An 18,792-nucleotide genomic window follows, 5' to 3' on the forward strand; every position below is an offset into this window, starting at 1 on the left:
ATTCTCTTTTGGCCTCTTTAACAGTGTTCTGGTAATGACGCCAACAGTCCATTAGAATTTGAAATGAAACCTGCAGCTTGTCCTTCTTCCACTTGCGTTCAGCTTTGCGACACTCCCGTCGAGCTGTACGAGTTACGTCACTGAACCAGGGCTCGGGTTTAGCTCTAGGCTGCAAAGTTTTTAATGGAGCCACACAGTCCAGTATAGTTCTGCAGGAGGAGTGAAACCAAGAACTAATCTCCTCCGTATCAAGAGAAGTGGAAGCAGAGGGGGCACAGAGCTGATCGAAAGCAGCAGAGAATTGGCCAGCAGCAAAAGGGTTACAAGTCCGACAGCGCCGAGCAGAAGCGCCAGGTTTAACTGCACAGGAGAAACCAACATCAAATAATACAGGCATATGATCAGAAACCACACTATCACAGATCTCCAAATTTAACACAGACAAGCCATGAGAGAGAACAAGGTCTAGTGTATGTCCATGTTCGTGTGTGGGACCAGACACACACTGCACAAAATTAAAAGAATCAATAAGGCATAAAAAGTCCTTCACCAACGGCTTATCAGGACAGCACACATGTATGTTAAAGTCCCCAACCATAAGGACACGATCATAGTTGGGCATAATCTCAGCCAGAAAATCAGAGAAGTCATTCACAGTCCTTATGATATTTGGGGGGGTCGGTAGATGACAGCGCAAAGCACCGGGTCGGAACGACCCACCTCAAATAAAGTAGCTTCGAAGCTGGAGAACGAGGATGATATAGCGCACTGCTTGCATTTAAAGTAATTTTTATAAATAGCTGCTGTTCCTCCTCCACGGCCCGACATCCGTGGCGAGTTGAAATAAGAACAGCCAGCCGGTAAAAGTTCAATAAGAGCGCTGCACTCACCAGGACCTGGTCTACCAGTTTGTGTGTTGTCTGTTTATTAAGAAGCGAACCTGTTTAGTTGTTATAAAAGTAACTTTTTCAGCGCTGGGCGATGTAAGGCCCCGCTCCGGGTTGTTTTAACCCCGCAATCCGGGCGGGTGAAGTTGCCATTGCGGGAGCTCCAAAAAGCGGTCTCCCACGAGGGACCCGCGAGCTCCAGATGTCACCGGGCCTGCGGCCGGAGTCTCCGAAGCTCCGAAGTTGGGTCACAGCCGCGCACTATCACAGCTCTCCACGCTCCGAAGCCGGCCAGCTCCACGATGTCAGATCTGCAGGCTCCGCGACTGGAGCCCCAGGTCGACTCCAGTTGGAGGCCGCTCCATGGTGCTAGGCCCCAACGACTACGGAGACCCGACAGGGAAAGGTCGAGGTCCTCATACAGGGAAGAGATTGAAAAGTTTTTAAAGTTTCCCCACCCCCCCCCCCACATATACACAGATAAAATAATATATAAACTACGACCAAAACATACACTTAACAAGACAAAAAATTTAAAAACCAGACGAACTGCAGAAGCCGCTGCTGCTATGCGCCGCCATTTTGCATCTTTATTGTTCAGGCCTACATCATCTAGGCAGTACATTGCGGGCTCTCACTACTGTTGCTACTGGCAGGCAGTGGGCGAGTTCTTACAGTATAAATGTTATAATTAGATGGAGTTATAATTACTAAGCATTCTGATTGGCTAACATGCAATAGCCAATCTACATCTCTTTGTGTATAAATGAAAAAGCAATTAAGGCATTTCAAACTATAACGAGTAAATAATAATGTGGTTAAACATAATTGCCATATCTAGTATTACTAATCATTCTGATTGGCTAACATGCAATGGCCAATCTACATCTCTTCCTGTATGAATTAGAAACAACTAAAGCATATTAAACCGAGGGAATACTGAGGTTAAACACAATCACCATATATAAGGGATGGCCTGCTATCCCTTTTCCTCCAAAAAAATAGAAGCTGGGGTTTGTAGATTGATGATGCATGTCAACCAATCACACACAAGCCGGCATCACTAACTCCACCCCACTGTAACACTTATACTAACACTTGCTTCCAGCACGGTTCAGTTCGAGCTGCTAGGGTGTACTGACAACCAACCATCCTTTATGCTGTTAAAGTCTCAGTGCTGATTAAAGATGAATCACAATCTGTGTCTGGTGTACATCTACATGGTGTCAGAAGTGGGATGTTGTTCGCAAGATGCCCGAGGTGCACGAGAGAGTGTCCGCGCGTGCATGTCCTTACCCTTTTTGTAGGTAATAGAGAAATCAAAACGCTGCAGCTGCATCATCATGCGCTGCAGGCGAGCTGGTGCAGCATGGATGGGCTTGTTCAGGATTATTACAAGCGATTGGTGGTTCGTCTCGACCGTGAAGGTGTTCCCGAAGATTAAGTCATGGATTTGGAGCAGGCAAAGATAATAGCCAGCAGTTCCTTCTCGATTTGCGCGTAGTGTTGTTCCGTGTCGGTCATGGTGCGAGAGGCATACGAGACAGGTAGTAGGGTGCCATCGGCAGATGGTTGCAAGCAGGCCGCGCCAAGCCTGAATCTCGAGGCATCACAGGCGATCGTCACCGGACGTTTCAGGTCGAAAAACGTCAGGGTCGGTGCACTGGTCAGTTTGGATTCAGAAGTCGGGCCCCACACCGGTTGTCATTTGCCATGACTGACAGGGTTCATTCCGAGCTGAAGGACTTGGTCTCCACAGGCGTAATTGAAGCAGTCAGCGACCCCACCGACTGGGTCTCAACCATGATTGCCAGTCAAGAAGGGAAAAATCCGTCTGTACATCAACCCGAAAGACCTGAACACTGCCATTAAGCGCCCCCACCATCCCATGAAGACCGTCGAGGATGTTGCGGCAAAGGTCGGAATGGCCACCCTATTTTCTGTCCTTGATGCAAAGAACTCTTTCTGGCAGATACCGCTGGACAAGAAGTCGTCAAATCTCACCACATTTTCCACCTCATTTGGCAGATACAAGTTTCTGAGAATGCCATTCGGAATCAACTCTGCCGCTCCAGTTCCAGCCGCCTTTTGCCATGTCTCCCACCCGTCCCCGCATGCCTTACACCCCACCACGTCCCGCGGTCGGGCTAACCACGGGGCCTCACCTCCTACATGCTTCCCCTTTCGGTCACCACAAGCCTCTCCCGCGCCATTCTCACCTCCAGGCTCTCCGCCTTGCTTTTCAGGAGAGGGAGGGGAGGGTTGGGTCCGCACGCGCTCGGGCCGTGTTAGTAGACCACCAGACAGATATGGCGAGTATATTTAACCCCATGGCATGGGTGCCCTTCCACACTTAGTCTTTAGTGGGAAGGATGTAGTTTGATGATGAATGTCAACCAACCACACAAGCCAGCATCACTAACTCCACCACACTGTAACACTTATACTAACACTTGATTCCAGCACGGTTCACTATATAGAGGGAATAGTTGAGGCAGATATTATAACAACATTTAAATGCCATTTGGAGAGGTACTTGATTAGGGAAGGCTTCAAGGAATACAAGCTAAACACGGGCAGGTGGGACTATTGTAGATGGGGCATCTTGGGCATCATGGACAAATTGGGCAGAAGGACCTGTTCCGTGCTATATGATTTTATAATGATACAATGATTAAAACGAGACAAATTATTTTATTTTTTTTAACTCTTTAATCGCTCGTTTATTGTACAGAAACATATTTTACAATATATACAGAATTGCTATGGAAGAAGCCCCATCTTTAGTTCAATTTGTAGATATAATAGTCAATGCTCCTGTTATGTATGCTGATGCGGTTCTGCTGACTTATCATCCACAAGATCTTTGAAGCCCAGTTTTTGCAGAGGCTCTTTGGTCATCAACTGTCTGGACAAGAAAACAAAATCAAACGTTCAACTCCAGGGTAGGCATGTCCAAAACCAGAAGGCCTGGGTTTAAGGTGAGAAGGAAAGGGACCCAAGGGGCAACTTTTTCCACACAGGGAATGTGCGTAAATGGAATAAACTGCCAGAAGGCGGCACGGTGGTGCAGCGGTAGAGTTGCAGCTTTACAGTGCTAGAGACCCGGATTCGATCCTGACTAAGGGTGCTGTCTGTACGAAGTCTATACATTCTCAGGCCAGTTCTCTGGATGCTTTCAAGAGAGTTAGATAGAGCTCTTAAAGATAGCAGAGTCAGGGGATGTGGGGAGAAAGCACGAACGGGGAACTAATCAGCCATGATCACATTGAATGGCGGTTCTAGCTCGATGGGCCGAATGGCCTACCTGCACCTATTGTCTTGGTTTGTAGGTTAATTGGCTTCGGTAAAAATAGTATATTGTCCCTAGTGTGTAGCGTGTATTATTTAACAGGAATCATTGGTTGGCGCGGACTCGGTGGGCCGAAGACCCTGTTTCCGCGCTGTATCTTTAAAGTAAAGTAAACTAAGGAAATCTAAAGCCATGTACAATTATGACATTTAAAAGATAGGTGCTTGGATACAGAAAATTTGGAGGGATATGGACTAGGCGCAAGCAAGCAGCACTGGTTTGATGAGGCAATTTTCTGTGTTGAATAGATTTATGACTCTTTGTAATCTCCCCACAGCAATCAAACAGACACCATTGTCTGTTAAGAAAAAACTTGCCTTTAAACTTTGTCCATCTCACCTTAAAGCCATGCCCTCTAGTTTTTTATTTCCATCCTAAAGCAACAATGTAACTAAAATTAAGCTAGATGTGGGGCATTCTGACAATGAACCATTGTATCTACGAAGACACGAAATAAACATTACTGTTAAATCGACTCTCACTAAAATTGTTAATTTCTAATTTATGGAGAATTAACAAACACATAAATATCAGAATGGAAGCCTATTGGACTACCTCTAGATTGATCCTGTCCCTCAGAACTTTTCTGTATTGTGTTTATATATTTTTTTAATCACATGTGCTAAATTATTTATGATTTGCTAAAATCAAGTAACTTTCACTAAGATTGCATTACTATACCTGTCCATTCTGCATTTCAAATAGTCCATGGATTGTTCTCTGCACAAAGAGCTATCAAATTTACTCTCCTTAAGACAACTCATAAATATCTCTTTAAATTCTTTGCATTCACCTGCAAAATTGCAAGAAATATGTTCAGTTAAAGCATTAGGTATTAAAGATGTTCAGTCACAAAGTGCTGGAGTAGCTCAGCAGGACAGGCAACATCTCTGGAGAACACGGATGGGTAACATTTCGGGTCAAGTCAATAGTGTTTTTTTGTGTGTATATATATATATATATATATATACATACACACACATAATAAACAAACAATAATAGTGCAATAATAACAATAGTCTATGTAGTTCTGAGCTTATTTGAGGTTGTAGTGTTTAATAGTCTGATAGCGGAAGGGAAGAAGCCGTTCCTGGACCTGGACGTTAGTTTTCAGGCTCCTGTATCTTCTTCCCGGTGGCAGGGGTAAAATGGGTTTATGGCCAGGGTGGTGTGGGTCTCTGATGATGAGGGCTGCCTTTTTGAGGCAGCGACTCTAGTAAATCCCTTTGATTGTGGGGGGGGGGGGGGGGGGTCAGAACCGGTGGTGGACTGGGCAGTGTTCACAACTTTTTGCAGTCTTCTTTGCTCCTGGGCATTCAAGTTGCCGAACCAGGCCATGATGCAACCAGTCAATATGCACTGTATTGTACACCTGTAGAAGTTCTAGAGAATCCTCTCTGACATACCGAATCAATGTGCAAGATCTTCTGAAAAATGCATGCCCAGGAATTTGAAACTTTTGACTCTCTCCACGATCATTCCATCAATATAGACAGGTTAGTGGGTCCTTAGCCTTCCTCTTCCAAAGTCCACAAACAGTTCCTTGGTCTCACTAACATTCAGAGCAAGGTTGTTGTGCTGGCAGCATTTGGTCAGTTAATCAAACTCAATTCCATACTCTGACTCATCACCATCTGTAATTCGTCCAACAACGGTGGTGTCATTGGTGAACTTGAAGATGGAGTTTGCACTATGCATTAGTGAGTCTAGAGCAGGGGGCTGAGCACGCAGCCTTGAGGGGCTCCCGTACTGATTGTTATTGAGGAAGAAGTGTATAGGGTGATTTCACGAAAGGTCACTGGAGCGTAAATCCCCACTCACGTGACCGAAAATTTAAACTGGGGGACAAGTGTCACTTCCGGTACATGTTAGTGAATGGGAAAACACGCACTTTCACACCCGTTAAAAACATCGAAAACGGCCAGATTTTGAGCTGCAATTAACGGAGCCAGTCGGGGTGACCGTGAGGAACAGCTACCTAAATTTACAGTCCAAAAAAAAGATAGAAACTAAGGTAAATACAAGAGCGAGCTGAAGGTGTAAAAAAGGCGGAAGTGCTAGCGGACTTTTTTCTTGGAGATTTAAAGATCCAAAATATCGGGAATTATCGCGTTTGCTCGCTGCATTTCATCAAAAGTGGCATTATTGACTTTTTATCTTTATTCATTTGTTATATGAAAAGTATTAAAAGTTAGAAACCCGTCAGTAAAATTGCAAAATCGCCCATGGTTCTCGGGTGGGTTTTAACATGCAAAATGAACACGCTTCTGAAGCTCCATTTACCATTTAAATAATCGTTAGCTTGCATCTCAGTAAAATTGATTTCCAAACGCATTGAGAGTTTACGATTATTTAAATGGTAAATGGAGCTTCAGAAGCGTGTTCATTTTGCATGTTAAAACCCACCCGAGAACCATGGGCGATTTTGCAATTTTACTGACGGGTTTCTAACTTTTAATACTTTTCATATAACAAATGAATAAAGATAAAAAGTCAATAATGCCACTTTTGATGAAATGCAGCGAGCAAACGCGATAATTCCCGATATTTTGGATCTTTAAATCTCCAAGAAAAAAGTCCGCTAGCACTTCCGCCTTTTTTACACCTTCAGCTCGCTCTTGTATTTACCTTAGTTTTTATCTTTTTTTTGGACTGTAAATTTAGGTAGCTGTTCCTCACGGTCACCCCGACTGGCTCCGTAAATTGCAGCTCAAAACCTGGCCGTTTTCGATGTTTTTAACGGGTGTGAAAGTGCGTGTTTTCCCATTCACTAACATGTACCGGAAGTGACGCTTGTCCCCCAGTTAAAAATTTCGGTCACGTGAGTGGGGATTTACGCTCCAGTGACCTTTCGTGAAATCACCCTATTTCCAATTCGAACAGACTGTGTGGTCTGTTGATGAGTTACTCCGGCATTTTGTGACATTTCAGGTCAGAACTGAAAAAAATGTCTCAAGACCACTAGAGGGGGCGTTATTATTGGAGTGTAGGGGACCGAGGATGAAAATGGGGAGGAAACAGGAGATGAGAACGGAAGAGATGAGGGACGGGAGGGAGATGGTAGGGAGAGAGAGGAGAGAGAGAAAGAGGAGAGAGAGAAAGAGGAGAGAGGAGAGGGAGAAAGAGAGAGGGGAGAGAAGGGAGAGAGGAGGGAGAGAGGAGAGAGGGGAGAGGGGAGAGAGAGAAAGAGAGAGGGGAGGAGGGAGAGGGAGAGAACGGGGAGGGTGGGAACATCTCAGACGCTGCCCTGTACGTCCAATCCAACGACCGCCTACCCAGGTGGTCGAGAGGGAAGGAGCCGCGCTCTGGCGGCTGCGGCCTGAAGCTCTTGCCGCCGAAGTTCATGGCGGTCGACATCTTGGCGATGACGTCGGGGCGTTGCCGTGCGCGATGACGTCGGTCCCCGTTACGCAGGCCACCTGACGTCACCGCCGTGACGTTCTCGCGGTGACGTGTCCGCGCCCTCCCGCCGCCGTTGCCGGGCGACACCGTGGCTCCGCTTCAAGGCCTTGCACCGACCGCCCGCCCGCCCGCGCGTTAGCTTCTGCTCCCAGTCTCAAATATAATCATTTCCATCGTGAATCAGCTTCACTGGGTCCCCTCCACGTCCATCGATCCCCACAGACGCCGCTCGGCCCGCTGACTTACTCCAGCACTTTGCCTCCATCAGCTCCAGGTTTCGGCAACCGCAGCCTCCACATTGAACTAATGCAACGTTACAGTGTCGTTTGCAAACTTGTTGCAACGTTGCACTGTCATCTGCAAACCTGCTGCAACGTTTAGTGTAATCTCCATACTCACCGTGTGCATTCTCATCCAAATTGTAGAATCTTTCATTTAGTTTCAGGCCCATACGAAGCCTTTCAAAAAGGGGGGTGGCATGACGGGATTACAAACATTTTAATGTGAAATGGCCTACTCCTGCACCTAATTTCTATGTTTCTATGAAATAATGTGCGCCCTGTGCACATCACGAGCGTGAAGTCCCTCAATGCCGCGGTCTTCGATGGACTTTTGGCTCTGGGGTTTTAGATGCTCTCTGATGCATTGTGAGCCTTATTTTGGAACATTTCTGCACCAAATTTATGACCAATATTTCAGAAATTAACAGGAATCTGAGAATTAGCTTTTTCGCACAAAGGGTGGTGGGTGTATGGAACGAGCTGCCAGTATAGGTCGTTAAGGCTGGGACTATCCTAATGTTTAAGAGACATTTGTACAAGTACATGGATAGGACAGGTTTAGACGGATATGGGCCAAACTCCTGTGAGTGAGACTAGTAAGTAGATGAGACATGCTGTTCGGTGTGGGCAAGTTGGGCTGAAGGGCCTGTTTCCACACTGCATCACTCTATGACGAAAAAGGTAAGAAGAAAAATGCATGTAGATAAGTAGAGCAGATTTGAAAGAGGAGTGAAATTTAAAGGCAGAATGAGGTTTATGGGTGGAAAGGAACATCGGAAAGATGGGGGGAGGGTGGGCTTGGGCAGATGGGTGAAGGGAAAATAGTCACAAAGTGCTGGAGTAACTCAGTGGGTCAGGCAGCATCTGTGGAGAACATGGGATAGGTGACGTATCACAGAGTGCTGGAGTAACTCTGGGTCGGGCAGCATCTCTGGAGAATATGGATAGGTGACATTTCACAGTGCTGGAGTAACTCAGCGGGTCAGGCAGCATATCTGGAGAAAAGGTATAGATTATATTTTGGGTCAAGACCCTTCTTCAGTAATATTCATAATGTGACATGTATAGACATTCCTGAATGTTACTCAAACCATCGTGAGCTACTTTGTGACGGTGCTTGCCCTCTCCTATAATGTCTGCTGCCTTGGGTGATGCAGGACAGGACACGAGCTTTGGGACATGGTGTGAAGCTGTTGCAGTCTGTCCCAGCCTGGTAAAAGCCTGGATTGAGTGGACGTGGAGAGGATGTTTCCACTAGTGGGAGAGTCTAGGACCAGTGGCCACAGCCTCAGAATTAAAAGACGTTCTTTTAGGAAGGAGATGAACAGGAATTTCCTAAGTCAGAGGGTGGGAAACTGGAATTCATTGCCACAGATAGCTGTGGAGGTCAAGTCAATGGACATTTTTCAGGAGGAAATTGATAGATTCTTGATTGATACAGGTGTCAGACGTAATGGGAAGAATGCAGATGAATGGGTTGGGGAGGGAAAGATAGATAGACCCTTTGTGTGAAAAATATACCCCTCAGAATTCTATTAAATCTTTTCCCCTTCACCTTAAACTTATGTCCTCTGCTCCTCGATTCACCTATGCTGGGCAAAAGACTCAACCTGATCTATTCAAATCATGATTTTATACACCTCTATTAGATCATCCCTCATCCTCCTGTGCTCCATAAAATAGAGTCCCAGCATACTCAACCTCTCTATAGCACTGACCCTCTAGTCCTATGAGAGTGGAACCAGTCAGCGTGGAATCTGGACGCTGGGACAGAAGACGGGCCCGCTACACTGGAATCCATGGTAAGTGCTTACCTGCAGTTCGCCACGTGTACTCCAGTTGGCGTTGCATGGCAACAGTATGGGTCATTGGTCGTAACCCAACTGCAATGCAGCCTCCCTATTATTTGATATTATTCATATGGGGGTGAAAATATAATAGCTCTAAAACGTACCTTAATTTTGCAATCACTAAAGATAATCCCCCTTACCCTCTCCCCTCCACCTCTCTCTCCCTCCCCCATCTCTCTCCCCTCCCTACCATCTCTCTCTCTCTCCCCCTCCCTTCCCTCCCCCTCTTTCTCCCTCCCGGGGGGGGGGGGGGGGGGGGGGGGGAGGGGGAGAGACGAGGGCCCAGCCCCCCCATGGGCCCAAAGAAATGGGCACTCATTTTTTTTTGCTAAATCACCCGGCCGGATTTGACCCCTCGCGGGTAGCTTGCCTCCCAGGATAATTAACAGATTCCCCCTCTCGCAACGCAATATTCCACTACTTACCAAGAGTAGACATCGAGGCGATCTCCGATTGTGTGGAGTTCAAATGGCAGTCTGATCCCGCTCGGGCCTATTGCGCACGTGCGGAGAGACAGCGTCATTAACGTCTCTAACGAGCGTCACTGGCTTCCCCCAACTGCGCAGGTGCGGATGGTCGCATTCCCCCCCCCCCCCCCCCCCCCCTCCCAACTATCTAGCGGCCTGAACCAGAATTTCGGGTAAGCGCTGATTGCGCTGCAATTTTATTTTTCCTTGGGATTTTCTTCTTTCTGGTGAAAAAAGGGGGGTGCGAGCGCACCCAACGCACCCCCCCCCCCCCCCTTCGGACAGCCATGAGTTTATAGTCATGTGCAGATGGCACCAACACATGCGACTATTTGTGTGCTAGCCACAGAAGCAGATCTACAAACTCATATTATAATCGCTCCACGCTCTTAAATCTACAGCAACATTTCTTTTGCACCGTAAATGGCTCAATTGTAATCATGTATTCTCCTTCTGCTGACTGGATAGCACACAACAAAAGCTTTTCATTTGTACCTCGGTACTTTTTGTGATAAACTAAATTAAACAAAACAAAGACACAGCGAAAAGCTTTATAAAGTGACAGTCTGAAGAAGGGTTCCGACCTGAAACGTCACCTATTCCTTTTCTCCAGAGATGGTGCCTGGCCCGCTGAGTTTCTTCAGCAATATGTGTCCATCTTCGGTATAAACCAACATCTGCAGTTCCATCCTACACAGTGAAAATCTTGTTCAGCATACTATCCAGTGAAACCCTACTGTAGATGCGTGCAATACATCTTCTTCTCAAACGCCACGTGGAGAGTCGCCACAAGAGTCGCCTGCCAGCTTGCAACTTCCTAGTCTGAAAAACCGAGCTTGGCCCGAGTAGATGAGCTATTTCTTATTTTCTCACCTCGCTGTGTACACGCAACAAGTGATGACAGTTCTGAAGTACCCCACCATTCCGAGGCCCCCCTGAGGCTGCGGAATCCATGAGTTTGAAATGCTTTATACAAATCAGTGCCATCCTGAACAGAGGTTCACCTCCTCTAACCTGGTTTACTGCATACCAACTTCGCCACCATGTTGATGGGAAGGAAATATGAAGAGAACAAGTTACAATGCAAATTAATGGGATGATTCCATGAGTTGACATAGATTCAATGGGCTGAATAGTCTCCAGCACCCATTTATCTAATCCCATTTTATATGTCGCTAAGTGTCTGTTCTTTTTTTGCTGATACTCTTGGAAAGTGTTACTCTGATAGAGTTGCTATGTAAATGCGTAATTCTCGTAAGGTCTGTGAATTTTTTGTAGAACTACCAGAAACAGTCAAACGAAATGTGGGAAGTGAAAATAAACTAGTTCTTTTTTCCTGCAACTGTGGTCAAACAATGACAGGATTTGTTAACACATTTCTTTGGTGTTTAACAGAGCTATGTGAGACAGAATGATCAGCTTCTCTGAATTGAGCTCTCTGTTTCCCCCTTTGGTTGTGATAAAGTACTGCAGTTTATCTCAGGAACCTTTTGCCAGCTATCCCAGCTATCTGCAGTTCCATAAATTACTCTTGTCAGCCTGCACATGATCCTTATGCCTCCAATCCTTGCATATTCATTTGCCTATCTAAAAGCCTTTAAATGCCACTATTGTATCTGCCTCCACCACCACACCTGACAGCGCGTCCCAGGCTCTCACCATCCTCTGTGTTAAAAACTCATCCTGCCTATCTCCTCTAAACTTTGCCCCTCTCACCCGAATGCTCTGCCATTAAATCTTTGGTAGACAAGAAGTGCTGGAGAAACTCAGCGGATGAAGCAGCATCTATGGAGAGAAGGAATAGGTGACGTTTCAGGTCGAGTGGTGGCCGACTAGGAAAAGGGGAGATGCAGCGAGACCTGGGTGTCATGGTACACCAGTCATTGAAAGTGGGCATGCAGGTGCAGCAGGCAGTGAAGAAAGCGAATGGTATGTTAGCTTTCATAGCAAAAGGATTTGAGTATAGGAGCAGGGAGGTTCTACTGCAGTTGTACAGGGTCTTGGTGAGACCACACCTGGAGTATTGCGTACAGTTTTGGTCTCCAAATCTGAGGAAGGACATTATTGCCATAGAGGGAGTGCAGAGAAGGTTCACCAGACTGATTCCTGGGATGTCAGGACTGTCTTATGAAGAAAGACTGGATAGACTTGGTTTATACTCTCTAGAATTTAGGAGATTGAGAGGGGATCTTATAGAAACTTACAAAATTCTTAAGGGGTTGGACAGGCTAGATGCAGGAAGATTACTCCCGATGTTGGGGAAGTCCAGGACAAGGGGTCACAGCTTAAGGATAAGGGGGAAATCTTTTAAAACCGAGATGAGAAGAACTTTTTTCACACAGAGAGTGGTGAATCTCTGGAACTCCCTGCCACAGAGGGTAGTCGAGGCCAGTTCATTGGCTATATTTAAGAGGGAGTTAGATGTGGCCCTTGTGGCTAAGGGGATCAGAGGGTATGGAGAGAAGGCAGATACGGGATACTGAGTTGGATGATCAGCCATGATCATATTGAATGGCGGTGCAGGCTCGAAGGGCCGAATGGCCTACTCCTGCACCTAATTTCTATGTTTCTATGTTTCTATGAGACCCTTCTTCAGACTGATGTCGGTCGGGGGGGGGGGGGGGGGGGGAGGCGGGAAAAATAAAGGAAGAGGTGGAGACAATAAGCTTTCTGGGAGAGCTGGGAAGGGGGAGGGGAAGGAGGGAGAAAGCAAGGGTTCATACCGCTGAGGTGTAAACAACCTCAGCAAAATATGAGGTGCTGTTCCTCCAATTAGCGCTGGGCTTCACTCTGGCGATGGAGGAGGCCCAGGACAGAAAGGTCAGATTGGGAATGGGAGGGGGAGTTGAAGTGCTGAGCAACTGGGAGATCAGGTTGGTTAATATGAACTGAGCAGAGGTATTGGGCGAAGCAATCGCCGAGCCTGCGCTTGGTCTCACCGATGTAGAGGAGTTGCCACCTGGAACAGCGGATGCAGGAGATGAGGTTGGAGGAGGTGCAGGTGAACCTCTGCCTCACCTGGAAAGACTGATTGGTTCCTTGGATGTAGTTGAGGGGGGAGGTAAAGCGACAAGTGTAGCATTTCCTGCGGCTGCATGGGAAAGTACCCGGGGAAGAGGTGGTTTGAGTAGGATGAGACAAATTGACCAGGGAGTTACGGAGGGAATGCTCTCTGCGGAAAGCAGAAAGAGGAGGAGATGGGATATTTCCACCCTGGGAAATAGGCTCTAACTGTAGGAAATAGGTTCTAACTGTCCTCCCTATTTATGCCTCTCATAATTGTATATACTTCTATCAGGTCTTCCCTCCACCTCTTGCATTCTAGAGAAAATAATCCAAGTCTGTCCAACCTCTTCTCATAGCTAATACTCTCTAATCCAGATATCATTTTGGTAAACCTTTCCTGCACACTTTCCATAGTTTTCATACCCTTCCTGTAATGGGGTGACCAGAATTGCACGCAATACTCCAAATATGGCCTAAGCAAAGTTTTTTCAAGCTGCTTCATGACATCTAGTCTCTTATACTCAATGTCCTGGCCAATAAAGGCAAGCATGTCATTTGCCATCCTTATCAGTTTCAGTTTTGAAAATTGTCCCTCTTGTGTTAGTGCTGCATTTGTTCCGCTGGTGCCTGTGGGGCGGCACGGTGGCGTAGCGTTAGAGTTGCTGCATTACAGCACCAGAGACCCGGGTTCGATCCTGACTGTGGGTGCTGTACAGAGTTTGTACAATCTCCCTGTAACTTGCGTGGGTTTTCTCTGGGAGCCCCGATTTCCCCCCACACTCCAAAGACGTATAGGTTTGTAGGCCAATTGGATTTGTAAAGTTGTAAATTGTCCCTAGTGTGTGTAGGATAGTGTTAGTGTGCAGGATAGTGTTAGTGTGCAGGGATCGCTGGTAATGCGCGGACTCGGCGGGCTGAAGAGCCTGTTTCCGTGCTGTATCGTTAAACTAAACAAAAATGAACTAAACTAAGTTAAACTTGCTACTTTTGCTTGATTAACATCTTGCCTTTTTTTGGCCCAGTATTTGTTCAGAACTATTCATGGACGCTGGCACATGGTAGTCAAAATAGGAGATTAGAGATCTGGGTGGTTGACCTGGAGGCCAAATCCCACCAAGGCAACTGAATAAGTAAATTTAAGAGTTTAAGTAAATCTGGAAGTAATCTGTAGGATTTATGCAAAGCTAATGATTAGTTCATCTCTAAATAATGACCTCAGTGGTCACAAAAATAGAGGATAAAATAGATGGCGCATTTAACAGAATTAAGCGGCAGATTTGACATTCTGTATAAACAGGCCTCTTGCGGTCTTTCAGCCACTGGCAAAATATTTGTAGAAACAAGGAACGGCAGATGCTGGTTTGTACACAAAATGCTGGAGTAACTCAGCAGGTCATTCAGCATCTCTGGACCTCTCTTCAGGCGTCTTGACCTGAAACGTCACACATCCTTTTTCTCCAGCGATGCTGCCCACCCAACCTGTTGAATTACTCCAGCACTTATGTCTATCTTTGGGAGAATATTTGTGTTAACCAGAAGGGGGCGCATGGTGTCTGCTTTTTGACCTGATGCTCAATAAAGGCTGCAAAGCTTAAAGTCCAAATAAGGATAATAAAAGGATTTGATGTGTCCACTGTCAAGTGAACCAAAAACTAGAGCTCCTAAAGAGAGAACAGGAATGATTAAATTCAATACAAAAAAAAACGTTTAAAAACACTTCATACATTCTTAGTGTTTAAATTTTGAATATTGCTGAAACAGGCCCTATGGCCCACCGAGTCCATGCTGACAATCGATTACCCATACACTTGTTCTATCCCACACCCTAGGGACAGTTTACAGAAGCCAAGGCTTTTACACAAAAGATGGTGTGTGCTTGGAACACGTTGCCAGGGGTGGTGGTTGAAGCAGGTACATTTGCGGCATTTAAAATACTTTTGGATAGGCACTTGGATATGCAGGGAATGGAGAATTCTGGGTTATGTACAAGGAGATAAGTGATGGTCTTAGCATCATGTTCAACACAGGCATTGTGGGCAGAAGGGCCTGTTCTTGTGCTGCACTGTTCTACGTTCTGTTATTCAGTAGTTTTTCAACCTATTTGTTTTATTTACAAGGGAAAATTCATCTGCTTCTCTGACTACAACTACAGGACTGCAAGGAGTCAGTAGATTGGACAATGTTCAAGGACTCGGCAACGGACCTGAATGAATACGCCAGTCGTTACAGACTTAATACGGAAACCTTCCGAGTGTTTCCTAACCAGAAGCCTTGGATGAACCAGGAGATCCGCATTTTTCTGAAGACCAGATCCCGGGCATTCAGGTCTGGTGACACAGAGGTCTATAAGAAGTCCAGATACGACCTTGACAAGGCCATCAAAAAGGCCAAAACGGTCTTCTGCTCAAAGCTGGAAGATGAGGTGGATGTTTGGCAACTGTGGCAGGGTTCGAATGCCATCACCTCCCAAAAGGTGAAATCAGGAGGCAGCTCAAGCGTCAGTGACTCCCTGAAGAGCTCAATGCGTTCTATGCACGCTTTGATAGGGAGAACACCAATGTGCCTTCCTGAGCCCTCATACAGGTATTACAGTCACTGTCATAGAGGCCAACGTCAGAAGATCCTTCAGCGTGGTGAACCCTCGGAAAGCGCCTGGACCTGATGGCATACTCGGTCGAGTTCTCAAAACCTGTGCAGACCAAATGGCTGGAGTTTTTGTGGACATTTTCTACCTCTCACTACTGAGGTTCCCACCTGCTTTAAGAGGGCATCAATAATACCCAAGAAGAGTAAGGTGACATGCCTCAACGACTATCGACCAGTGGCACTAACGTCCATGGTGATGAAGTGGTTTGAGAGGTTGGTTATGACGCATATCAACTCCTACCTCAACATGAACCTCGACCCACTGCAGTTGACCTACCGTCACAACAGGTCAACGGAGGATGCGATTCCACTGGTTCTCCACTATGCACTGGATCACTTGGACAATAAAAACATTTAGTCAGGCTGTTGTTTATTGACTACAGCTCAGCGTTCAATACTATTATCCCCTCCAATCTGGTTACCAGGCTGCAGCCACTGTTTGAATACCTAAAGGGGCTGCTCCTTGCCTTCTGGCTGCATTTTTCACCCACCATCCTCATCTTTGGACACCCTGAGCGTAGGGGAGAGGGTAGGGCTGAAGATGTCCTGGTTGGGTTGCTCCTGGGCCTGGCCAAGCTGGCCATCCACGAGTCACGGCGCTAGGCGGAAGAGGGCTCTGCCCGAGCCAGCTGTCTGCCCCTTTTCTGGGGTTACATCCGCATCTGGGTGGTACTGAGGAGGGACTATGCACTGTCCACGGGCACCCTGAGGGATTTCCGGGACCGTTGGGCACTGAGGAGGGTTGAGTGTATCCTGGACAAGGATCGTAATATAGTTTCTTAGTAGTTTACTTGGTATATTTGTTTTGTCTTGTACTGTGATGGTGGGTTCTGTTTTGTTTTATTGTGTTGCAAATACTATTTTAATGTTTGAATAAATATTTTTGATTTTTTTAAAAAGCTGGTTACCAAGCTCATGGAACTGGGTTTCAGAGCTTCCCTCTGCAATTGGATCCTCGACTTCCTCATCCACAGACCACAGTCTGTTCAAATTGGCAGAAATACTTCACGCTCATTAACAATCAGTACGGAAGCACCTCAAGGCTGTGTGCTCAGCCCCCTGCTCTACTCACTCTATACTCATGACTGTGTAGCCGGACATAGTGCGAACTCCATCGTCACGTTCGCCAACGACACCACTGCTGTGGGACGAATTACAGATGGTGATGAGTCAGAGTATAGAAGTGAGATCGACCAATTGACCAAATGGTGCCAGCACAACAACCTGGCTCTCAATATCAGTAAAACCAAAGAACTGATTGTGGACTTTGGAAGTGGAAGGATGAGGACCCATAATCCTGTTTATGTCAACAGGACGATGGTGGAGAGAGTCAAAAACTTCAAATTCCTGTGCGTGCATATTTCCGAAGATCTTTCCTGGACCCAGCACACTGATGAAATTATAAGGAAAACACATCAGCACCTTTACTTCCTGAGAAGATTAAGGAGATTCGGTGTGTTAAAGAGGATTCTTTTGAACTTCTACAGGTGTACAGTACAGACCATATTGACTGGTTGCATCATGGCCTGGTTCGGCAACTTGAATGTCCAGGAGCAGAAAAGACTGCAAAAAGTTGTGAACACTGCCCAGTCCATCTCTGACCTCACCAACATCGAAGGGATTTATCGGTCACTGCCTCAAAAATGCAGACAACATCATCAGAGACCCACACCATCCTGGCCTCCCACTCATTTCACCAGTGCCATTGGGAAGAAGGTACAGGAGCCTGAAAATTGTAACGTCCAGGTTCAGGAACAGCTTCTTCCCTACAGCCATCAGACTATTAAACACTACAACCTCACATAAGCTCTGAACTGCAATCAACTATTATTATTATTGTTTTATTATTTTGTTTGGGTATATATTTATTTATATATTTATATTTATATATTTTGTGAGTGTATATACACACTGAACTTTTCTTTTCTCTCTCTCTCATTTATCATATCATACTATGTTTACATATTCTGTTGTGCTGCAGCAAGTAAGAATTTCATTGTTCTATCTGGGACATATGACAATAAAACACTCTTGAATCTTGACTGTTTGTGTTACACCTCAAGCTATTAAGGTGGTTACCAATCAAACCCTCATTTGAATTCCTTCCAGAAATGTCACCATGGCGATGCTCAGTTCCAGCATCAGATTGGACACAGAATGCGTCATGATATTCAAATCACATCTCACACACTACCCATTACCATTACAGTCACTCGATGTGTTCTGTGGAAGAATTATGAGATGCATTCTGGCACTCAACAAATGGTGAACTGCAGTTATTTTAAATGACATTTTCTTGTGCTGCTTCTCATTTTCAGTTTACCTCAGTGCACCTCAAAAGCAGAACTGGTAAATAACAGGTTAAAGGCACCAGGTGCTTGAACCGCCTTAACAGAACACACCTTTCATTCAAAAGAAGCAAAACTTGACCATTCTTTCTCCTCGTAAGATCTCACCATCCAAGAGATCATTCTGGCATTGAATCTCTATTGCACATCCATTATGCCCAGTACAGCCTTTCTTATGTAAGACATCAAAACTTCATACAGTATCTTAAATGAAGTCTCTCCATGTCTTTATATAATTGGGTGCACCTCTTTTTGGAGATGTGGGAGAAAACTCCACTGGAGGAAATCCACACGTTCACTGGGAGAACGTGCAAATTCCACATAGACCACACCCAAGGTTAGGATCGAACCTGCGTCTCTGGCGCTGTGAGACGGCTGCTCTAATAGCTAGGCCACAAACATGGGTGCACAGTCATAGCTGATATCGTTTACCTCATCAACAATTGCCCGCACTAATCCCATATCACTTGATTCTCTTAATGTCCAAAACATCTATTGATCTTCTACTGTGTAAAAAACTTGCCTCGCAATTCTCAAGTCAAGTCAAGAGTAT

General features: G+C 45.8%; 1 protein-coding gene across 1 annotated transcript; it reads right to left on the reverse strand.

Moving 5' to 3' along the window:
* Positions 1-3,584: 3,584 nt before the first annotated feature.
* Positions 3,585-7,655, reverse strand: LOC116985657 (cytochrome c oxidase assembly protein COX19). Its single transcript, XM_033040530.1, has 3 exons — positions 7,515-7,655; positions 4,921-5,032; positions 3,585-3,795 (listed from the first exon to the last, which is right to left on the reverse strand). The coding sequence occupies exons 1-3, from the start codon at positions 7,594-7,596 to the stop codon at positions 3,708-3,710; spliced, it is 282 nt and encodes a 93-aa protein (XP_032896421.1). The 5' UTR covers positions 7,597-7,655; the 3' UTR covers positions 3,585-3,707.
* Between the last annotated feature and the right edge of the window lie 11,137 nt (positions 7,656-18,792).

The sequence above is a fragment of the Amblyraja radiata genome, chromosome 22, assembly GCF_010909765.2.
Source record: "Amblyraja radiata isolate CabotCenter1 chromosome 22, sAmbRad1.1.pri, whole genome shotgun sequence".
NCBI classification, from domain to species: Eukaryota; Metazoa; Chordata; class Chondrichthyes; order Rajiformes; family Rajidae; genus Amblyraja; species Amblyraja radiata.

Excerpts from the sequence above, each read along its gene's own strand:
- LOC116985657 (XM_033040530.1), bottom strand. The coding sequence starts at position 7,596 with ATGTCGACCGCCATGAACTTCGGCGGCAAGAGCTTCAGGCCGCAGCCG. Across the intron at positions 5,033-7,514 it reads CTTCCCTCTCGACCACCTGG|GTGAATGCAAAGAATTTAAA; the intron begins GTAGGCGGTCGT and ends GCAATTTTGCAG. Across the intron at positions 3,796-4,920 it reads TTGAAATGCAGAATGGACAG|ACAGTTGATGACCAAAGAGC; the intron begins GTATAGTAATGC and ends TTTCTTGTCCAG.